Source organism: Urocitellus parryii, chromosome 7 (assembly GCF_045843805.1).
Source record: "Urocitellus parryii isolate mUroPar1 chromosome 7, mUroPar1.hap1, whole genome shotgun sequence".
Lineage (NCBI taxonomy): Eukaryota > Metazoa > Chordata > Mammalia > Rodentia > Sciuridae > Urocitellus > Urocitellus parryii.
This window is the reverse complement of record NC_135537.1, coordinates 94,984,690-95,008,795: the sequence shown is the minus strand read 5'-3', so window position 1 is coordinate 95,008,795 and position 24,106 is coordinate 94,984,690. Positions and strand designations below refer to the sequence as shown.

Here is a 24,106-nt window from a genome sequence, read left to right as displayed (position 1 = left end):
TTTAAAGCACTCTCTTAGCCTTGTTCTTGTTTGTTTGTTTTTAGAAATTGTGTTTAAAATACACTTAACATAAAACATACCATTACACCCATCACCACTATCTAGTTCTAGAACATTCTCACCATCCCCAAAGGAGAACCTGCTCCCACAGCTTGTGCAGAAAGCCAATGTTATGTCTGCACCCCATATGCAGAGTGTATCCAAGCAGAGGACATCTTCTCTCCCATTAAAAACAGCTCTTTAAAAATAAAACTAATTTGAATGGGCCAATTTTTCTGTGTGTGTACATGGACACAACATAATGCCTTTATTTTTATGTGGTGCTGAGGATAGAACCCAGGTCCTGCCCATGCTATGGGAGCACTCTACCACTGAGCCACAATCCCAGCCCATGAATGGGCCCACTTTTAAAGGTAATATTTAACACGTTACCTTAGTGAGAAGTTTTAAACCACATAGGACATACAATAATATATAGACTTAAAATACTGCATTCCCCAACTCTCGCTGCCATGACAAGTTGAGCAGTTCACGGTTCTTGACGCTGCCTCCATTTCATTGCTGTGTTCTGCAAACACCACCATCCTCATGGTCCAAGAGTGGCTGCTTCTTATTAATCCAGAAGGTGTGTATGTTTTAACGACAGCATTTTCAAGGTATACTTCACATAGCATAGAAGTCCCCCTTTGGAAATGCTCCCAGAATTGTGCAGTCATCACCACCATGTATTTCCAGAACTTTTTTGTTACCCCAAAAGGAACCCCCCCAGTGAAGTTTAAGCAATCCCTCGCCACCCTCCTTCCCCAGATCCACTTCCTGGTTGTCCTTCTGTCTCTGTGGAGTTTCCTGTCCTCATCCTCCAGGGGCTTCTGTGTCTGGCCTCTTGGGGTCTTGGCTTTTTCCCAGCTTCCTCTGCATGGTGGCCCCATGTTAGCACCTCATTCCTTGTTGTGGCTGAATCACATTCCATTGCATCCATTCAATGGCTTTTTTCATAAGCTGGTGGATGTTGGACCATTTCCACCTTAAGGCTACTGTGACTGGTACCTGTGTTCTTCTGCTGACTAGCTTGTGCAATTATCCCCATTTTACAGATGAGGTGCTGAAGCCAAAGTGATGGGAACGTCGGTGCCCCATGGTAGGTCAGCCTTGTCTAGGGAGAGCAGCCGGCTGACTCTGGAAAGAGGGAGACATGGATTCCTGAGTCAAGCTGGGGATAGTCCGGGAGCCTGGTGCTTCTGGAAGGCCTTGCATCCCTCTGTGGAGTGTTGAGGAGGCATGACTCAGGAGTCCTTCTCTGGCTTTGATCAGGTTCAGCAGAAGGAGCCTTGCAGAATCCAGTGGCCCCCTGCCATGCCAGCTTGGTGACATCCTGCCACATTAGATCACAGCAGGGGATGTGCAGGGGAAGCCAGACCCTCCTCTGAGACCATGGGCCCCTCCCATTCTGCACTGCCACCCTGGATGAAGTTTGGCCTGTGGTGGCCCCTTCTGCTCCCAGCAGGTGAGTGGCTGCCTTATCTCTGAGACTTCACCGCTGCGTGCTCACATGCCAGGTGGGGGGATATCCTGCAGGTGGGCCCATTGCAATCCTCAAGGCTGCAAGGATGTTAGAGGACATAGGCTGGTGCCTGGTTCCAAAGGGAGAAGGTGGAGGGGCTGTCAACACACTGATATTAACAGCTGTGTCACCCTGAATGTCCCCAGCTTCAGTGTTGCTCATCTGTAAGACACAAATAGTGCTGTGGACCTCCCAGAACTATTGTGGGGACAGAAGGAAAGCCTGTGCCTAGCACCTGGGTCACAGCAGGCACCTATGACACACATGTGGTGGTTATTGTCCTTGCCCGACTTTCTGTCCCAGCTGAAGCTGCTGCGGTTCTGGGTTTGGAGCAGTAGCTGTCCACTCACTCTGTGGCAGAGCCTTGGTGTGCCAAAGCCATAGGCAGAGTACTGAAACCCCCCTGAGAGACCCATAAACAGTGGTTGGCCTAGTTGATGAGAGGTGGCAAGTGCCAGGGGTTTAGGAACAACTCAGGGAGGTGCCCTCAGTGGCGAGGGCTACAGCTGGTACTGCTGGTTCCTCTGACAACTGGGTGGAATTAAAGCTGCTCACCACCAGGCTTGCTGTCATGGGGCAAGTCCCCTCCCTGCAGCTTAACCGGGACCTGGGCTGGATCTCCCCCCTCCCTACTACAGCACTCTGGCTTTGTTATCTAATATCACACAGGTACTGACGTCCAGTACTGATGACCAACATGAACTAGTGCACTGTGGCCACGGGGCTGTGCACAGCTCTGATGAACATTATCATAGTGAGTCCTCCACAGGGTTTGAAGTGGGATCTGAATTCACATCCCACTTGACAGATGAGCAAGCTGTAGCTCACACAGATGGCGGCCTCTTCTTTGATGGGAAGCCAGATGCCCGCTGCCTCCTTGGCTTCTGGAGACCCCTCCTCTTCTCTCCCATTCCACAGCATTGGCTCAGATAAGCCCCCATACCCAGGCTGAGGACCGCCTCTTCAAATACCTCTTCAGGGGCTATAACCGCTAGGCACGGCTGGTGCCCAACACCTCAGATGTGGTGATCGTGGGCTTTGGACTGTCCATTACCCAGCCCATTGATGTGGTGGGCCTGTCTCCCAATCCCGGGCCCCTCAGAATCAGCCTACAGACCCCAGACTCTTCCCCAAGGTCCCCCCTGCCATCCCAGCCCCCCAGCCCATCTCCATTACAGTGGGGACCTCAGCCTGTTCCTCCTGGGCTGCCACAGCCCCTTCCCCTCTCTGGCCCAGATCCCCTTCTGGGGCAGCAGAGGTCAGCAGGGGGGTTTCTTGTGTGACCCTGAAGAATCTGAGTCCAGGGGAGTGTTGGGAGGGACACTGGGCTTGGGTGCCACACAGAGGCTCTTCCTGTGGGTGGGGGTCCCGGCAGCCCCTCTCACTCATCCTGTGCTCTGGATTCTGTTGCCCTCTCCCTCTTACCGGCCAGGACAAGAAGAAGCAAATGATGACCACCAATGTCTGGCTGAGGCAGGTGAGGATTCTCCCAGCTGGGAGGGGACAGTCATCGCTGGGCCCCGCCCCACCCCTCCCTGTACCTTTCCCTGACAGGGGCAAGCTGCTGCATTCAAGGTTGGTGAATACCTGCCACTTGGGTCATCTGGTTGCAAGGCCTCTCCAGAGGACTATGCTTGCATGGCCAGGCTCTGAGTCCACTCCCTGGACATGTCACCAGAGAGCGAGAGATGCCTTTGTTAGAAATGGACATTTCATAGTCCTTGCTGCTTGGGGACAGGCTGCATTGTCAACAAAACCCCAGTAGGTCTCATTCTGCCCATTTTACAGCTGAGGAAAATGAGAAGTAGGGTGCAGCTGGGCCAGTAAAGGGGGTACCCAGGTGTGCCTGGCTCTGCTCCTTCTACCAAAGAACGCTCAATATCCCTGTTTGTGTTGCCTGACAAACCCGAAGCTCACCAACTAAAGCCACTTGGATGCTTTGTATATCAGTTTCATGGTCAGGAGTTTGAGTGTTTCCTCTGCTTTGCATGGTGACTACTTGGGAGCATCTGGCTGGTGGCTGTCCCGTGCTGAAGGGTTAAAGACAAACTTTATTCACAGCAGGAGTGTTTGGAAAGTTCTGAAAGGGTGGGCCTGGCTGACCTCCTGGCCCTGCCAAGGACCTCTTGAGGTCTTTCCCTGTAGTGTCTCCAGGAGGGAAGACAGATTCCCAACTGTGGCTCAGGGCTCCCAGAAAGAGGTTCCCCAGACAGAAGCAGAACTTGCTGGTCTCTGATGGCCTGAATGGGCTCAGCATCCATCTTGCCATATTCTGTAGGTCAGGGAAGTACAGCAGTCCAGCTAGATTCAGGGAGGGGCCATAGACCCCACCTCTCAGTGGAAGGACAGCCAAAGAGCATGTGGCCTTCCTGGATGGGCCACTCCTAGGGCAGACTCATTAGAGCTCAGGTCTCATGAGAACCCCAGTGTGTTCCCTCCCTTCTTACACCTCCTGCTTTGTTCTGCTGCTCTGAAGGCCTCTGACATGGAGGTGGCAGTAGAATTTGAAAAAGAGGAGTTGGTGCCCTGCCACACCAGTACCTGACTGTCCCTGGGCGGAGGTAAACATGCAGAGAGCCACACCCACCAGAATGTTGATTGGCATCTCTGTTTGAGTCCTTTGAATGGGTTCCTGGCCCTTCAGTGCCCTTTCTGTAATTCCTGTCCCCCAGGGGGCCCCAGATGATGTTGGGGTGTGGTGTTTCAGCTACTTATCTAAATTAGACCTTGGTCCAGAGGCTCTGAGTGGATACTGTTCATCCCAGAGCTGTTGGAGCATCAGGAGGCTCATCTTTACAGATATGCTAACTGGCGACCAGAGGAAGGAAGGTACTGTGTGTGTAGTTGGGGTAGGCCTAGAACTTAGGTCACTGCAGCTGGTCCCCATGGTCTGGTCACCTGGGCCAGGGGCTGGGCGGGAGGTGAGGACATACACTGCTGTGGGACCTGGGCCATCAATCCGTCACCACCTCTGGCTACCCTGAGATGCTGAGCATGTTATTCAGCTTCTCTGAGCCTCATTTTCCTCATCTGTAAAATGAATGTGATTCAACCTACTACCACATGCCCAAGGACAGTAATATGCCCCAACTTGATGTGGGTTCCCCAAAATGTTGGTTGGAACTGAAAACATGATGGATGGAATGGAGAGAGAATAAGAACTGATCGGGGGAGAGAAACATAGGTTCACTTGGACATGATTTGGGGTGAGCAGGAGTGAATTCCAGAGCAACTCTTGCTCCCTCCTGGGCCGGCCCCTGGGTAGAGAGTTCTCTGAAATACAGTCTGGAGGTCACAAATAGCTCCGAGCCTCAGCCTCATGCTTCTGACAGGTGGCTTTTCCCCTCTGTGGTCCTCACTTCCACCTGCTCGGCATGCCCTGGCCGGCTGTCCCTGGAACCTCTTCCTGGATGGAGAATCTAACCACCTCTGTAAACTGTGATGTGCTGAAAGGTGACTTCAGCTCAGATCCTGCAGTGCCTCACTGGAGCCAGCCAGGGAGGCAAGAGAGGACCAGGGGTATGGCTGAGGACACCACCTGCCTGGGAGTTAGCTACTGAAGTGGGGGCAAAGCGAGGAGGGTGTTTATCTGGGAGGGTGTGCCTGCTTCCTTGGTCAGAGCCCTTTCCTAGCATTTCAGCCTCTCTGTTCTGTGGGGCTGGGTGGGGCTCTGGGGGCTCCTGAATCCCTAGCTCAGCCTAGGTTTACAGAGGCCCCTCCCTGGCATTGCAGTGATGGAACCCCTCCCCAGGACAGGAGTGGAGCTACTACAAGCTGCGCTGGAACGTCGCTGATTTTGGCAACATCACCTCCCTCCGGGTCCCTTCAGAGATGATCTGTATCCCTGACATTGTCCTTTACAACAAGTAGGAAGCCATGGAGCCCTGAGAAGACCACCAGTAGGGACGGTAAAGGGGACTTGGAGGGCTTCATCACTTCCCTCTTAATGCTTAGCAGAGAACACCCTCCTCTGTATTCTTTTATTCCTTCCATTCTGTTCTCTCCCTCCTACACACCAACATTTACTGGGCACTGAAGATGTATTCATTTGTAGCACGGTGATAGTGGGACAGATTTGCCAACTCTGAGTATCCTTTGGAAAATGTGGTTCAGGCTCTCTAAAAATACCTAAGAGTTGAAATTTTAGAGGATGGCAAAATTGTCTGACCAGGTAAGTGGCATCCTATAGTAGCACCTTTGAAGAACAAACTCACTGGGTATGTTTTTTCTTTGATCATGTTTTCTTATACTTGCCTTGGATTCAAGACCCAAAGGATCAATCTCACCCTAACAACTAGAAGCTAACAGAAGCTGGAGGGTGGGGCGGGGGGAAGGGGGAGGAGTCTATAGAGAATCCCAGTGGGCAAAAATCAATGAATTAAGATACTTTTTGATAGGAGAAATAGAAATCTATATTTTTATTAGTATGTTTGAGAAGTTAAGAAGTTCAAATTTAAAAGAAGGTGTTATAATTGTCTAAAACCATTTTCTAAAGCAGGTTGCTTTAGGGAGCAAGTGTGTGTGGGGGGGCAATGAAGCGAGGCCTTTCCCTCCATCCAAAGCACCTTCAGCACCCCCTGGGCTTCCCTGAGGTATCATGCCTCCCTCTTCCTTGTAAAGAGGTAGCCAGAACTGAGAGCTGCTGCTGTGGGTGCTGTGTGCCCATGAACCTGCAGTGAAAAAACCGGGAAGGCCATCCCTGGCTGTTCTTCCACAGTGCCCTGGTCCCTGTAGTCTGTGGTCAGCACACCTCTCTGGAGTTGGGGATCTCTGCTTCAAACTCCTTCAGTTCTGAACTCCTCCCAGCCAGGGACCCTTTAGTTTCTCCTCTCCCTAGGACCTAGCACAGCAAAGGGTGAGGGGCACCGGCACTCTATGTTGTGTGTGGTGGAGGGGAAACACTGAACATTTTGGGCTCCACGCCTGCTGGGTGATGCCAGTGCCCTTGGGGTGTCCCTCCAACCTGTCGTTCCTGTCCTCCCCAGAGCCTCACCATATCTGACCTGCTCTGGGCATTCTGTGCAGATTGTTCTTGCTCTGAGGAATGCGGAGCCTGGTGGGTCAAGCCTCTCCTGAGCTCTGTCCAGCCCCTGAAGCAGGACCTCATTAGCCACAAGAGGTGTACACCAAGCTGTCCAGAGAGTGTGGAGCCCCAGGCAAGAAGCAGAGTAGGGCAAACTGCTGACTCCCCTCCATCTTGGGGTCCTGTACTTCTGAACCTCCTCCTCCTCAGCACACAACACTCCTTCACACATCTGGAAAGACCTACCTACCTGTGACTCTGGCCCAGCCCTGCTCCTCAATTCTCTCCTGAGACCACTCCACAACTCCATGGCCCTCTGGCCTCATTCCTCCTGATTCTGTAGCCCCCGCCCCTCCACCCCCTGTCTCTCTGCCTAACTGAGGCTCCCAGAGGTGATCTCCTGCTGCAGGGACAGCATGGAGATCTGTGTTGTTCATGTTTCCTGTCCATCCATCTGGCATGTGAGTAAAGTGGTTAAATAAAGCCAAGTCTGCTGCTCCTTTAGCTGTGTGACCCCCCAGAGCCCAAGTGGTCTGGGTGCAGCTGAAAGAGATGCCACATGGATGAAACTGCCCTAGGTCCCTCCTGGAAAGCAGCCCCTGAGTCAGGTACCCTACTGACCAGTTGGGTCAAAGGGCTGGAGCACACCTGTCCCACTGCCAGGTGCTTTCCTTGGCCATGGCCCAGCGTCAATCAGCCCTTGATCTGCACCCAAAAGAACGCCACCCATCTCTTGCCTGGCTGTGGTTCATGGCCAGCCTCCTCCCACAAAGGGCACATCAAACCAACACCACAGTCCAACAAACCACAAAGCAAATGGTACGAGTTTAATTCAACCACAAATCTGATAGAAAGAAGGTAAAAGAAGGCTCAACACAAACACTTGAGAAAGGAAGGGATCAGATGAGAAAAGGGGGTGGGGGGAGAAGAGGAGCAGTAAGAAAAGGCAGGGAAGGTAAAGGAAAAAGGAGAGGAGGTTGCCAGGGAGAGAGCAGATTGTGGTCCAAAGTCCAGTCCTGACCACTGTCTTTCTGCTCCTTCCCCTGATACTTGGTGTGATAACAACACAGTGTCCTGTGCCAGAATTCCCAATCAGTTTGTTCTTGGACTGTGTTCCAGATTCCCCATCAGGAGGGAACCCAGCTGTCAGTCCAGACCAAACTCACATTAAATAAATTTGAATATACACTGTACAAGAAAGCCAGCCCATCCCCCATCTTACAAGCCTCCTGACCCCCCCCCCAATAAAGCCCTTCCCTGGCCCCTCTGTGCATCAGAGGATCCCCGAGGGCTGAAGAGGAAGGAGAAGAAATAGCTTGGCTCCCATATGGGACCGCCATGTCCATGCATAAGCCGTTTTGGCTGCTAGGGACACTACTGTGACCCCAATGAGCCTCTAGCACTCAGGCTGGGGTGGGAAGGGTAGCTTGCAGCGACAGTGACCTCTGAACTATGTGTGTCACACCCACCCTGTGTCCATATCCAGAGTCCCCTCCATCCAGCTGCAGCCAGAACAGCACAGTCTGGGGTGGGGCGGGGAGGGGGTCATGCAATGTGGTGAGGGAAGGACCCCTCCCCCAGGCCTTCCCTGAGAAGACCATGTGACCAAAGGCAAGGCAGGGGAGGTGCATGAATGGTGGGAGTGGAAGACTCAGGCATGTTGCCCCCACCCTAGGTCACTCTGCAGGCAGCTGGGCCAGATTGGCCAGGACCTTGGCCTGGTCCATGGCATCCAGCAGGTTCTTGGCGTCAATGGCCAGAGTGTGGGAGGCCGTGAGCATCTGTCGCTTGCACTCCTCACTCAGGGAGGTCACGGCATTCTGCTGCGCCAGACATATTTTGTTGATGAGGTCTGCCAGGTCCTTGTTGAGCAGCTTCTGGGTCCCCTCAATCTGTAGGGAAAGCACACAGAGAGGAGAGGTGCTTGACCATGGGGAAGGGTATAGGCTGAGGTAGTCAGAAGTCCCTGGGGACAAGGTGGGTCTAGGCCTGGCTGAATCCAGCCCCCATACAGATTGTAGTGGGCATGCCAACCCCTAGCCAATCATGTGTGAGCATGGCCTGACCCCACCCCATATGCCATCCAGTCGCAACAACCCTTCACACCACCAGCATTCAGGTGAACGGTCAGGGTCCACGTCCCTGTGCCATTTTGTAACTGTCTACCATCAAATCATGAGATCTGGGATTTTTTTTAACCACCACATGCCCAGAGCCTAACACACTGAGCACATGAAACACAAGAGATGTTTGTTGAATGAGTGAGTGAGTACATGGTCATCCCTAGGATACGGAGCTATCACATCACACCTGACCTCTCCTCAGGAAATTTGCCCTAAAGCTGTCTAGGTCCCTGGTGGCTACCTCAGCCCTCTGATGGTACCTGCCTAGATGGGGTGCCTCTGTGGGCTACTGCTGCCACCCAGAAGCAGGTTTAGAAATGTCCCAAGTATCCCTGCTCAGTCTTGCCTTGAGCAGGCAGATGGTTAGGGTGGTGATGGGATGGGCCACATGCCACATGGATCATGTGGCAGATGGCTGACCGTGAGAGGCAGAGGATCCCAGGGCTCCATTGGAGGTCCACATTTGGTTTCCAGATGGACAATCAACAAATGTCCATTGGCCCTGGATCAGCTTCTTACAGCTGCAGTAACAAATGACCATAAACCTAGCAGCTCTGAGCAGCACAGGTCATTCCTTTACAGTTCTGCAGGTCAGACTTCTGAGCGGGCCCAATGGGGCTAACCCCAGGGTGCAGACTGGACTGCATTCCTTCTAGATGTGGGCAGGGTGTTCCCTGCCTTTCCCTGCGTTGAAGCTGCACCTTCCAGCAGCAGTGTCCCTCTGACTTTGGTTTCTGTCATCACAGCCCTTCTCTGACCTTCCTCCCGCTGCCCATTAATAAGGACACAGGCCCACTCGGGTAATCCACATAATCTCCCCCTCTCAAGAGCCTCACACTGATCACATCCCCCAACCCCCTTTAGCCTTGTAAGATAATGCGTTCACAGGTCCCAGGGATCAGGCTAGGTCCCTGGTGGCCACCACAGGGCTGTGTCAGCAGGACACCGGGATTCCCAGGGCTTCATTGACAGGATTTCAATGAGACATTAACCTTGACCTTGGTCCAGTTAGTAGATAAAGGATAAAAGGTCGGGAGAGGAGGCAGGCGTGCCCTCTTGCACATCCACATTAAATGAGAATTCATGGCAATCTGAGACCCAATCGGAAATTCACCCCAGAAGCTGGCCAAGCTCCTGGGGGCCTCTCAGCCCTCTGATTGTTGCTGCCCAGACATGCTGTGCAGTCTCCTGATGGACAGAAATGGGGCTACCCAGGTGGCTCAGGGGCGTCTGCTAGAAATGCAACTAGGAACAGGTGGAGGTACAGGGAAGAAGGGACAGATTCAACACTATCTAGGATAGGACACCTACCTCTGTCCTCAAAGATGATGGCAAGGAGGGCAAGAGATCATCCACATTCCCAATGAGCTTCCTCAGGGTCAGCCCCACATCTTGAGGGGAGGAAGGGGCAGGGCAGCTGTTACCACCTGCTGTTTTCTTTTTCAGAAAGCCCTGTTTTCTTTGGCCAGAGCACTTCTTGGGGGTTCCAGGAACCAACTTCCCTTTGACCGTGGGTGGAGACACCACCCCCTTCTTCAGGGATGACAGCCCCACCTCCTCTGGTCCTTTCTGCCTGGACTCTCACCTTCACCACCACCACGTAGGCCTCAAGGGGCAGCTGGCAGAGCTCATTCTTGAGATCCAGCACTGCCTGCACCAGCTCCATGACATTGAGGTACACCAGGTCATCAGTCTGGTCCAGGTTGGCTGTGGACTGGATGGACTAAGGACAAGAATCTGAGGGGGCTTGAGGACCCTGCTACCACTGCTGTTCTTTCGTGGGTAGGCAACTCAGCCACCAGCCCACCAGGAAGGACTCTTTTGTGGAGCAATAGTGACCTTTCCTGGGCATGTATCCCTCCCTTCTTCCTCCAGGACAATGGCTGTCCAGCCAGGGAGCCTAATCACGTTCTGATGATGGCCTCAGCAGACCCATGGAACCATCACCTAGACTTGGGGTCCATGTTGGTCAGTGCCCGTTAGGTGATTCTAATGGGCAACCACTGTTCTAGAGCAAAGAATACCAGTGGCCACCCAGGCTACTGCAAGGACGGGGTGGGGAGTGCCAAAAGCTTAAGGGTGGCTCAAAAGAGAAAGGGGTCACTTGTCCTCCCCCAGGGCTGCACGTATGAGTTTTCCTCTGGGTCAGGCAGTGGGGACAGGAACCTGGCTCTACCCCTGCTTCTACATGTACCAGCTGAGGTAGCCTGAGGCAAGGTGCTTGTCTTTAAAGACCATAGTATTCAGTCCTGGGAATCCCCACTCCAATTCATATCCAGCCTTGGGGGAGCCAACACCTACCTGTGCCCCCAATCGTGGGGGCTTCTGTGGGGGCCCTGTGAACTCTGCTGCAACGGGAAGGACAGTGAGTGAGTAAGTGGGTAGTGGGGTCTCAGCAGCTGGCCTTTGCCTTCATACCCACTGATGATCAAGCAAAGCCCTCTCCTCCATTATCAGGAGACTCCGGGGGGTATTAGGCCCCAATCCCAGGAAGATGGCAGGGGAAGAGCATGCTGGCCTCTGTGGTTTTCTATAGAAAGAAAAAAAAATCCAAGTCACAGCAGAGATGGGGTGACCTCATGGGAGTTCCAGCTCTGGCATGCTTCCCACTTGATGGACACAGGCCAGAGGGATAGCAACACTCTGGCCTTGGCCAACCATGAAAAAGAAGCCTCACTCTCTACAGGCAATGGGGGTCCGTGGAGCCCCCACCCTGGTTTATTAGCTGCTCATGAGTAGATTTGTGAGGATGCTATAATGATTTTCCTTGAGCATTTGGGGCTCAAGTAAATGAAATACCAGTAGAGTCTTGCTATTCACGCCCACTCTGATGAACAAAGACATACACAGGCCCTGCGCAGCTGCTGGAAGGGAAAGCACAGGATTGAAATCAGAACACCTGGTTCTGCTCACACCTCCGCCACCAAAGAGCCCTGCCATCCAAGACAGCACATCTGTATTCCCCCAGTCTCAATTTTCATCTGCAGAATAAGAGGGTTAGCTCTGAAGTCACCTGAAACCAGAGAGCCTAGGCTCACCCCTGAGCCATGCTAATTAGCAGCTGGGTGTCACTGGGCAAGTTATCAACCAGCCGGTGTCTCAGTTGCATCCTTTGTAAAATGGAGACACACTGCCTGTCTCTGAGTTGCTACAATACAAATGAGTTAATACCTGTGACTTGGGCTGGTGCCTGGCTTGTGTTAAGTTCTTTGTGTCCTTTGTCCTTGCTCTTCTTATCATTATCATCAGCTCCTCCCTCTCCTTTCCCTGACTTCAGCACAAGCTTCTGGAGAGATCTCCTAGGCTTGGTCTCTTTCATCCCTTGGGCTTGGAGAAGACCTAAGAAGTGGGGGAGCTGGGTGGAACTACTTAACCTTCCTCCACCAGAGTGAGGAGTGGAAAGGCGAGAATCACCCACTCTGCCAAATAAAGGCAGGCAGGAGATGGACCGAGAAGAGGACAAAGGAGGTGGTCAGAGCAGGGAGCAGCTCTCCACTCTAAGCTGACCACTTTTGCACATGCCACATTAAAAACAAGGCAAATAGATGGTTCTTAACATTGAAGACATACTCTGCTGCCCCCTGTACAGGCAGTAAACAAAGATGGGGTACCACAGAGACCCAGGTGGGGACTCCCCAAGGAAGGGTAGGAACACTCACTGTAGCCAGCTTCCTTCTCTGGGGTCTACAAGGAAAGAAGAGAAGAGAACAGTCACTTCTACAGCTCTGGGGACCACCCACTGTCCCCCCTCCCTTACCCTGCTCCACAGTGTGATTAGAGACTATGGCCATGGGGTGGGAGGGTCCCAAGATGGGCAGCCCCAAGGAGGAGACAGGCAAGCCCAGGGACTGGTGATTCCTGGGGCAACAAGGCCTTTCCAGGCCATGGCTCTAAAAAGAGGCCTCTCCAGGTGACTTACCAATGGGGATTTATCGTTCATGTAAACCATAGAGTCCTGCAGAGGAGACCAAAGGCAACAACTTAGGGTTCTGGAACTGAACACCAGAATGCACAGCATGCGTTTGTCCCAGTTAGTGGGAGGCAAAGAGGGCACGGGGAGAGAAGGGAAACCCCTCCCGGGCTCCACGCAGGTTCACCAAGAACTTCTCCTGCCTCAGCCACTGGGAATCTTCCAGCATCTGCTTCTGCTGCTTGTCCAGGATCTGCCGCATCTTGATCTTCTCAGCCTCCCACAGCTGCTGGGCCTCTTCTCTGCTGCCTGGTGAGATTAAGACCTCCTCCTTGGAGGACAGCAGAGAGAAATGAGAGATGCAATGAGCCCCAACCCAGGCTTGGAGGAGGGACGGTCCCCAGAAGAGCCTCAGGGGAGCCACAAGCCTCGGCCTTGCAGCCACTTTTTTCTAGCTTGTTCTTAGCCCGGCAACCCTATATGCAGACTGTTATTATCAGGTGTCGGCCTCACACACGGCCCTGGTGGCAGCAGGAATGATGAACCCCAGCACACACTGCTAAACATGCACCGTACTCAAGCTGCGACGTGAATTGTCAATGACATTTTAACATTATATTTTCTCGGTTGGCATTGGTAATGTTGCTGTCATTTAATAGATTTAGAAATGCAAAGCCAGCCTCTGGAAAACCTTTGGGTTTTTTTTTTCTTCATCTAAGTGCCATGTGGCAGTCCTGGAAGCTTCATGGGACACAGGTGCAGCCTCCAGCTCTCTGGAATGTAGTCCCACTCAGCTTTGTTAAGATAGCCGCCAGGATTATCTAACCAAAGGCCAGAAGTGCAGGAGCTACGAGGCAAGGAGTTAGGCCTCCTTCCCTTATTTTCCCATACTGTTTTTCATTTAAAGAAGCAAAGCTCTGCAGATCTCAAGGCAAGTGCTTCCTCTCCACAGCTTTATTACCCTCACCCTGTTTTCACTCACCTGTGGGACTGTGGACCTACAGACCAAGCTGCTGAATGGAAAGTGCGGGTGTTTTCCTATTTTCCCTCCTTCTTTTTATGGTTCAATTGTGTAATTATCTATTTAGTCCCTCCAACTACTCTGCTTTCCCCCTGCTGTAGAGTGATCCCCTTAGCATCTGGGATGGAGGGAGAGTGACAGGGGCATCCTTTTGAGTACTCCCCAGGGAGCCTTTGCCAGTGACAGGACTCAGCCATGACAAGGAAGCCCACAGGCACTCCGGCTCCTGCTATAGTCTGAACATGGTCCTCAGAGTTCACGTGTTGGTTGTTTAATCTCCTGCACAACAGCGTGGGAGGTGGGGACTTTAAGAGACCACTAGACCACTAGGGCTCTGCCTTCATGAATGGGTCAGTGCCACCAACGCAGGGGTGGGCTAGTTAGCACAGGAGGGGAGACTGACAGAATCACGAGTTAGGCCTCCTTCCCTTATTTTCCCATACTGTTTTTCATCACATGGGTGATGCCTCTGCCAAGCTATGACACAGCAAGAGAACCCTCACCAGCTGTGGCCCTTGGTGCTGGACTTCCTAGCCTCCAGAACTGTAAGAGATCGATCTCTGTTCATCATACATCACCCAGTCTCCAGTGTCCTCTTACAGCAGCACAAAATGAACTAAAACAGTTCCTTTCCTTCAAAGTGGCCAGTGCACACACAAATCATGTAAAGAAATTCTAGAAAAACTATGTACTTTTAGAAAGCTATAATCCCTGCCAAACGTCTCAAAATAGTTTTCCCAGTACACCCTATAAAATAAACTTGAATATTACAGTATAGTCTAAAAACAGCTGTATTGGGACAGTTTACCTAGAGTTCATTTAGCTTCAGTTACCAATCTTGATTTCTAATAATACCTTCCCTGCAAGTTAGCTTTTTTGCTAAAATATTCCTTATTCAATGATCTATTCAGTATGTAACCATTAAGCAATACTATGAAGCACACATAGAACTGGGTGCTGGGAGAATAGTAATTTTAAAATAGGAGATGTTCCTTTTCTCATGGGGATCATTAAACAACAGTTAGGCCAGTGTTGGGGCCAGACAATCAATCCTTTATTTCAAGGAAATTTCCTTGTAGGATGCAAAGCAGCCTCTGGCCTCCACCCTCTAGGTACCTGCAGCCCTCCCCACTGGGACAAACCTGACTCCAGACATTGCTAAGTGTCCCCAAAGAAGCAAAACATCTCAGATGAGGATCACTGAGCTAGACCTTTTTAAAAGAAAACAGATTTCAGAATGTAAGGGTATTTTACAGCCCTGAGATTGCTGAATATATGATCTACTTCACAGAGACAGAGTGCTATGGTTTGGGCATTGTTTGCCCCCCAGAGGTTCATGTGCTGGATGGAGGCTGGGTTCCATGTGGCAGTACCAAGGTGTTGGAACCTCCAAAAGAAATGGGGCCAGGTGGGACATAATTAGGCTGCAAGGGTGCCACTCTTACAAATGGTTTAATGCTTTCTCATGGGAGTGGGCCAGGTGTGGAAGGAGTGCATTAATTCTTGAGAGAGGGGACTGCTATGAAAAATGTATCCCTCTTGGGATCTTGTTTTCTGTATTGCCATGTGAGCTCTCCTTCCTATATGTGCTCCCACTGTGATGCCATCCATCAGACTGTGATGTAGCCAGAAGGCTTTCACCACAGCTAAGCACAGGTCAGTGTCTTATTCTTGGATCTCTGAAACTATGAGCTAAACCAAACCCCTCTTCTCTATAAAGTATCCAGCCTCAGGTATTTTGTTATAGCCACACAAAAAGAAATAAGTACTCATTAAGCAATTGAAGCCTAGATCTGATACTCCAAAATGAACAAATATTGAGGCCACAAATACCCTTGGTTAAGTGTCAATACCTGTAAACACAATGGTATGGCTGCCCCAGGCTATTGACAAATAGTGATAAAAAGGAACTAAGTGCCTGAGGTTCTATATACAGAGATAAGAATATCTAGGTGTAAGAAAAAAAAATACACAGACTGAGAAAGATTCAATGCAGAAAATATCAGTTACTGGAGTCCAGAAAATACTGTATAATTTTACAAATGCCACCACTTTCATGCTTTGTGTGTTACAAGCTTAATCTTAGCAAAAACTTTAACGAACCAATATTAGAAGTCTCAACAGAACGAGTCTTTCAATTTCATAGTAGGACCAAAGGAAAAAAATGAGAGCCTTTACAACCTTGAATCTCTAGGCTGTTTTTTTCTGAAATACACTCTAGGTATTCTTCCCAGGTCATGGACAGTTAACACTCCATTTGTCTTTTAAAATGATGTTCATGAGCCACGACACCTGCCAGCCTCATGCCCCCCCTCCATATATACCCTTTCCTGCTCAAACACCACCCCACTTGACCCTGCCTCTTCCATCCCTACATTCCAGTTTCTTCCAGTCCAAGTTTTCTCCATCCTTCAGGGCCCAGCTGAAAGCCAGCAGCAGGCAGGAGTCACTCTCCACTCTGAACACCTGCTTAGTGGGTGCCACAACTTTATGGCTCACATTACCCATGAGCCTGCACTTGACCTGCTCCTTCTGACTGACTGTAAGCTCCTTGAAAGCAAAACCACGTGTTCCTCCTTCAGCACCCTGGACAGCGCCTGCAAGTGCACAGGCGCACTGTGGCCTGTGGAACTTCAGTACTGACTTTCGAAGGCTCCGGGAAGGAGATGCTGCCATCCTGACTCTGCCGCATCCCACAGGCTCCCAGATGAGCCAGGCCATGGGGCTAGTCAGGAGGAAAACTGTTGTTACCATCTCTGAGTGTTCCTTTAATATTTCCAAATGCCTTGCAGGGGACCTTGTCAGCGCTTCGCCTGGGGGAGAATTTTCTCAGTGTTTCTGATCTATATTTTTAATCTTTTTTTGTTTGATTAAAGAAGTGCTCATTATGTTCTTTCAGGCAGATTTTTTTTGTTGGCAATTACTTCTAAACCTCTGACACAAAAGGTCTTTTTCTCCTGAGGCACAGTCTGTCTTTATGGAATGGAACAAAATCCTCCCAGTGGAGCAGGGCTTAGACAAAGGCCACACAGCCCCTCACATATACAAAACAGCTTCTTTCTAAAAGCACAATTTTTAAAATAAAGCTCCCTAAAACTTAAGTAATTATGGATAAAGAGTCGAGGGCAGAAGGGTAGAGAAACTGAATACTGCCTAAATTATAGTACATGCTTAGAAGCATAGTTTTATTATTGTTATGCATATGAAAAGACAGAAATTGTTTAAATTAATGTGAGAGAGAAAATGAGGTAGGTTGGGTAAAATTTATTTCACAACAGATCTCACTGCCTGGAATTTGAAGCTACCATGGGCATTCAAATTTTTACTAAATAAAGAATAACAGTACAGATATATGTCAACATACTTGCCCAACATTTCCAAATCTGTTATGATAAACATATATTCCCTTGCCCCCAAATTTTTAGAGACATATATCTTGAGCCAAAAAATCAGACATATATACAAGTTAGAGCTCAAATAATGAGTTTAGCCTGTTTTGTAACCCAGTTTGATAAAATATGTCAAGATTTCACAGCAACAAATGGCAAGAAGTCATTGCATTAAAGGAGATGATTGGTGGCAAGTGAGCATCTGCTTTCAAGCAAAGATGGTTTTGCTACATAAGATCTGACAATCAACAGATATTCCACAAAGCACTCAGTGTCTCACAGTCACTGATGACATAGTGATCACTGGGGAGGTGGCTTAGCCCCCTCTCTAGCAGTTTATGAGCCTGTAACCACAATACCCCCTAAGCTCCTTCCAATCCAGCAACACCTTTACAAAAGCAGCAGCAGTAGAAACAGCTGCCAGGAAGCCTTTCCTTTGATGGAGGAGAGATTTAGCAATCAGGCAGGATGGCAGAGTGGGGCAGAACCTCCAGGGTCTTTTATTCTCCAGCACCGCCAGGCCTTCCTGCACTCCACCCACCAGCCTCCACACTACTGCACTGCACCCTGCCTCTGGGGCTCAAAAAAGGAAGAGAATTTTACATCATTTGCCACAGCACCAGTGTGGACAAGGGCAGTTCCAGCTGGTGTCCAGCTGGTGTCCCCTGGAGCAGAGCCTAACTTCATTCCAACTTTGATATATTTGCAAAGGGAAGAGTCACAGAATACCTCAATGACTTGACTGGCACACAGAAGCATGGAGGGCACCCCTGGAGGCTGAGGATGTGGGATTCCTAGTATCCCAGGCCACCTCCCTCCAGCAGCCACCTCAGTCCACTCAGCATGCAGTGCCCTCTTACCTGCATGCTGTGGTGCTTGAAGTCATTGTGCCAGTGGAGAGGTGGGGTATGCAGCGAGTTAACGGGAGATGGGTACTCCATAGGGCTGGTTAGCATAAGGGAGCTGCACACAGACCCTCAAAGACCTATTAAGGAGAAGCAAAGAAGCACAAGGCACAGGACAAGGCAAGGGGGTGGACAATCAGCTGCTACAAACAGGGGCATAAAGAAGTGATACAAGAGCATCATAGGGGACACAGACTTGCTGAAGAATGTGGTGTGGCATTTCCTTGGCCCTGTTGGAGACACCTGGTGGAGCATCATGGCCTCTCATCTGCCATGTGGTATTCTGCACACACAGGGTCCAAGCAGGCTGCTATTGAGACCATGACTCCTCCCTCGGGCCCTTTTCCAAACAGTTATGTTTCATAGTCACATTTCAAATTGACAGATATGATTAGTCCATGGATAAGTAAATTCTCACCCACATAGTTGTCCTTCCATATTCAAGGGGGATTTATTCCAGGACACCCTGTAGATACCCCAAATCTGCAGATGCTCCAGTTCCCTTGAGCAAACTGGCATGGTATTTGCATGTAATGTACATATATCTCCCAGTATGCTTTAAATCATCTCTAGATTGCTTTTGCAATCTAATGTAATGTAAGTACTATACAAATAGCTGGCATAGAGTAATTTTAGGGAAATGGCAAGAAAAAAGTCTGTACATATCCAGTATAGATGAGATTTTTTTCCTATGTTAATATTTTTGATTCCTGGTTGGTTGATTCCATAGATACAGAACACATGAATATGGATAGCCAACTGTGTGTGTGTGTGCATGTGTGTGTGTATGTGTAATTTCCAATAATTATATATAGTTATATGTAAAATTTAAATAACAACACTATTTAATATTAAATATGTTTAGTTTTTAAGGACATTGCTTCCACCTTCTGAATCAAAGCATTTTATTTTCACATAAAGGATTTATCTGGGGCTGAAGATGTGGCTCAAGCGGTGGCATGCTCGCCTGGCATGAGTGCCGCCTGAGTTCAATCCTCAGCACCACATAAAAACAAAGATGTTGTGTCCACTGAAAACTAAAAAAAAATATTTAAAAATTCTCTCTCTCTCTCTCTCTCTCTCTCTCTCTCTCTCTCTCTCTCTCTTTAAAAAAAGGGATTTCTCTGTTGGTTCTTGGTTGAGCTTACTCAGGCATGGGGCATTTCCTTGGGAGGAGATACACAAACCTGGGGCACAGCCCCCTCTAAGGAGCATCAGTAAACTGACATTGTTGCTATTGGTTGAGATATGCCAGTGCTGAATGGCAACTCTGATGGGGGGATGAAAGAGAAGGACAGAGAGGAAGCCAGGCTCCATCTTACCCAGACATAAGAGAAGGACTCAGGACAGGGGCGTTCTGAGTCAGGGATCTACAGCCTTGGTGAGATCCATGGTTAGTGGTGACAGAAGTGGTGAAGGCTCAGATGGAAAGCTTCTCCCTTCACTGGCTACCCAGGTCCTGGCCAGGACCTCTGCAGGGAGCCTCAGGTGTCCACTCTATTCTCTGGAGACATCTTCCATCCCCATTTCCTTGGGATTACTTCTCAGAGGCTATGCTCAGGGTAGGAGGCCAGGGAAGTCTTGGACATGGGGAGAGAGCTACAAGCAGGTATACAAAGCAGCAGACACTGCAGACAGACAGACTAGGCTGCAGGAAGGTCTGCTTAGCTGAGGACAGTCTGGCAGGACTGAGTTGCTATTCTTTTGATGTGAGTTCAAACTCACATCAAAGAGCCAAACAAAGAAACAAAGAAGAGTCAACCCAGCTATCTTTATCATCTGAGCAGATGGCTGCTACTTCTTAATGGCACAGGAATGGAATTTCAAGAAACACCTGACAAGGGATGGGCCTAGGCATTCCAAGCCCCCTGGTTACACATTTACATGGAACTGTAGCTTGGGAGTGAGCAGGTTGGTTTGTGGAGGGTGTCTATACTTGAGCCAGCTGGGCTGGAAAAAAAGGATATAGAGCAGTGTCAGTTGCATCTCTCCCATTAATGAATGGATTGGCCCACTAAGGGGAGCATCAGGTTGAATGTAGCTCAGCCTTATTCACAATGAAGAAACAATGGTGGACAAGGTTATCATTAAAATAATTTTGCATACACTTCTGAGCACAAATTACATGCTGAGAGATGCGAAGGTACAGGGGCTGGCCTCTGCCACCTGGGCTATGGCTAATTGGGGGGTTAATGACCTCTATGTGTGCAGCCTCCCTGTATGTGGGAGGGCCTGACAAACCAGCCATGGATAGCCACATTCAGAGCAGGAGATCACTGAGGGCTCATGGACTCACAGAAACTTCATGGAGATAAAAGCTGCATTGGGCCGTAGGGAAAAGGCAGCACATGCCTGGCTGGAGGAACAATGAGAAAAGACCTTGGTCCAGATTATGCATTATTATAGACGGAATGTTTGTGTCCCCCTCAGTTCATATGTTGAAGTCCTGTCCCCCAGTGTGATGGTTTCTCATGGAACTCCCTGGCTTCTTCAATCTTCCTTGTGAGGGACAACACAGATGAATTAATCAGGAGAGCCAATGAAGGAGGAAAATAATTTTTATTTTGAGACAGGTCTTGCTAAGTTGCTTAGAGCCTCACTAATTTCTGAGGAAGGCCTTGAACCTGCAATCCTCCTGCCTCAGTCTCCCAAGTCATGGGGATTACAGGCGTGCAATACCATACCCAGCCAAAGAGGATTACAGGTGTGCAATACCACACCCAGCCAGAGAGGATTACAGGCGTGCAATACCACATCCAGCCAGATAAGCTTTTTAAGCTAGAAGTTTTGCAGACTATGTTGGGGACCCTGCCCCACAAACAAATGCAGGGTCATCCCTGCTGCCCCCTGCCTAGGCATTCCCAGCCTCCACCTTGGTGACCCTCTTTGTAGGGGTAATTTTCTTGCCCTCACTAAAATTTGCCAACATGTTTATATGATATCAATGAGTAGTAGTAACAACATTTAATGTTGTTAAAGGTCAATTAAGCAAGAGATCTCCTAAAACAGAGGTCAGCAAACCATGGTCACAGGCCACATATGGTCTCCCACCTATTTTTCTATGACGTCAAATTAAAAATGGTTATCACACATTTTAATAATTGAAAAAAAATAAAAATAAAATGATATTTTATGACACATGAAAATTATGAGAAATTCAAATTTCTTTGAATTTCTTATTGAAATTCTTATTGAACCCAGCTACCCCCATTCATTCACTACTGTCTATGACTGTTTTGAAGCTGTGGAGGCAGAGATGAGCAGACTTGACAGAAGCCCCAAAGATTCACTATCTGGTCCTTTACAGAGAAGGTCAGCTGACTTCCTTACTAAAGTATGCCTAATGAAGGGGACCATCCTTGGGAGCACTGATGACAGGCATGCCACCAAGCAAACTGGGGACTCCTGGACCTCTGAAATATACAACACCCTTTACCTGTGACCTTCCAGTACCGGGGAACAAGTGTCTTGGCACTGAGAAAGATAAGGCCTCAGACTCCTAACCTCACTCAGGAGACAGGTGTTTTCCAGCCAAACTCTGCAGACCATAGGTGTCTGGGACATCTTTTTTTGTTTTGTTTTGTTTTTGTTTTGTTTTGTTTTTGTTTTTGTTTTCTTTTTTTGGTACCAGGGATTTAACCCAACAGGTGCTTAACCAATGAGCAACATCCCCAGCCCTTTTTATATTTTATTTTGAAATAGAGTATCACTAAGTTTCTTAGAGTCTCTCTAAGTTGCTGAGTCTGGCTTTGAACTTGTATTCCTCCTGCCTCAGTCTCCCAAGCTGCTGGGATACAGGTGTGTGCCACCATGTCTGGCTGCACCAGACATTTTTTATTCCAATAGAGAAAATACCTTCTAGGCAAAGCATGAGCAAGGCACAGGGCTGGGGTGGAGATGCCCTGATGAGCAAGGCCTCTCCAGGCTCACCTTGTCTCTGAACTAGTATCTGACAGTGAACCTGGCCTCAGCCTTTCAGCCCCTGACGGAGCTGCTTCTGTACTGAGTGCCTCATGCTCATCATGTCTCTGCTGGAAGGACCAGCTCATTCCATGTGGTCATGTGGCTCAGTGATGATCAGCAGGGAGGTCTGGGTACACGTCCTGGCCATCCTGTCACTGCCTTGGGCAAGTCACTGACTTTTAACCTGAACTCTTCCAAACAGCAGATGGGAATGGGGCCACCTGCTGCATAGGCCTGAGGAGCCCCTGAGTGCACTGACTTAGCTGTAAACCTCTCAGTGCCACCGGCAGCAGCTTGCCTCTGGGGCAACCCAGCCATCGCCCCCGCAGCTCCCCAGCCCGTGCTCACCTGAGGCTACACACGAGCTCCGTGAAGTGAGGCCGATCACTGGGGTCATAGTCCCAGCAGCGAGTTATGAGGGTGTAAAGGACAGGTGGACAGAGGTCAGACTTGGGCAGCCAGTCCCCTTTCTCCAGCACCCCGTTGGCATCCTTGTTTTTCCAGCCATAAGAAAGGCTGCTTCCCAAAGCTCAGGATCTCCCACATGCACACAGCTGAGGGGAGAGGGGGAAGGTCAGGCACCCTGCTGGGAAGTGGGCACCCCAGGGACACTATGGCCATTAGCACTTGGTCCTAGCAGGGAGTGTCTGTGTTATCTTGCAACTCCCTCTATGGCCACTGGGGTCTTACCCACCATGGTGGTCCACTCAGGGGACCAATGACCTACATCTGTGGTACATGAACCAGGGCTTCCCCTCCCTGACTCCCTCAACATGGAGCTGGCTGGATTCTGTAGGTTCAGGAGGTGGCCCATGTTGGAACCACCAGATCCTTCTTGGGAAGGTTAGGAGCTACAGTAGTAGGGCAGGCACCACCCCTTGCTGCCTGTATGATCATGGGCAAGCCCCTTACTGGTCTGAGCCTCAGTTTCCTTATTTGGAAAATGGGGGTAACAATGATGAGGTTTATAGTCAGCTATGGGATAACTGGCAGGTAAGCTGAAGGGCTGTGTTTGGTGAGGTTGCCCATTCACATCCACCTAGGCACTCTCCACTCCCTGCTTCTCCTTACATGAAACACCTGAGTTTTGTGTTTGAAGCTCTCTTACAAGGTGTCCCCACATTTGTCTTTGGAGCTGGTTGGCGGGGTCCATGCTTATCAGAGCCTTTTACAGGAGGATGAACCCAGATTTTCTAGGCCAGTCCGTGGCCGAGTTTACCACCACCTCCCCAACTCTGGGACTTCTCAGTGGCCACAGTGAAATGGGGTATTGTGGGTTCAGGGATCATTCTCCTCTTGGTCTACCCACACAGAAAATTTGAGCCCATTTCCACACTCTCCTGAATTGCCTCATACCAAACATCCAGATGTCACTGGCTGTCGTGAAGTGGCGGAAATTAATGAATTCGGGGGACAACCATTTGATGCGGAGATGAGTCACAGAGGCTTGGGGTGGGCAAAGAGGTTTACAGGCGTTATTAAGGGAAAAAAGATCTAGAATTTTCCAGAAAACAGCCTACTGTCCAGAGGCCCATGGTCTGGGCTCCCCAGTTGTAGGCTCCTTCTGAGATTTTAGTTTCAGGGACAAAGCAGGGGCCGGAAGTTCCCTCACCCTTGTAGTACTCATCATCCTCAATGTATCAAGAAAGGCCAAAGTCCCCCAGCTTCACACACTCTGGGGAGGCCACCAGGATGTTCCTGACAGCAATATCCCTAGAGAAGGATGTGGAGACCAGGGTGAGGCACTGCCTAGGACCCTGGGGCAGGTGGGAGAGCTGAAGAAAGGTTCCCAGCAGGTGAGTGCAGGAAGAGGTTGCATACAGGTAGCTTCCAGCGAGGTGAGCTCCAGCCTCCTAGCGGAGCAACTGGTACTGATGGCCTTGCTCCTGACATGGCTTCTCACCCCAAACCAGTGGGCCTGTTGGCTTCTCACAGGCAGCTCTGCTCCCAGAAGTCTGCTTCCGTTGTTAAAAAAGCTGACTTGAAAGCATGCAGGCTTAAGTACTCCAAGGGGCCTGGCCCATCATTCCACTCTCTTAGCCTACAGCCACTGACAGGGTTTACCTGACGCTCATGCTAGGACATGAGCTTCACAAGGACAAAGTTTGTCTGTTTTGGTCACAACTTTGTCCCAGAACCTAAGACAGTGCCTGACATCCAGGAGGAGCTCCATAATAATCACTGAATGAATGGATACTTCCTGTGTGGCTT

At 49.9% G+C, this 24,106-nt stretch overlaps 1 protein-coding gene across 1 annotated transcript in view; it reads right to left on the bottom strand.

Moving 5' to 3' along the window:
- Window positions 1-8,260: 8,260 nt before the first annotated feature.
- LOC144256059 (protein-tyrosine kinase 2-beta-like) overlaps window positions 8,261-24,106 on the bottom strand; it is a 30,165-nt gene continuing 14,319 nt past the window's right edge. Inside the window, 14 exon segments of the mRNA XM_077801217.1 lie at window positions 8,261-8,476; window positions 10,019-10,101; window positions 10,295-10,430; window positions 11,009-11,055; window positions 12,367-12,391; window positions 12,627-12,662; window positions 12,805-12,948; window positions 17,888-17,990; window positions 19,120-19,136; window positions 19,811-19,877; window positions 22,244-22,392; window positions 22,394-22,449; window positions 23,252-23,341; window positions 23,508-23,608. Of these exon segments, the coding sequence (XP_077657343.1) occupies window positions 8,261-8,476; window positions 10,019-10,101; window positions 10,295-10,430; window positions 11,009-11,055; window positions 12,367-12,391; window positions 12,627-12,662; window positions 12,805-12,948; window positions 17,888-17,990; window positions 19,120-19,136; window positions 19,811-19,877; window positions 22,244-22,392; window positions 22,394-22,449; window positions 23,252-23,341; window positions 23,508-23,608 (1,270 nt within the window).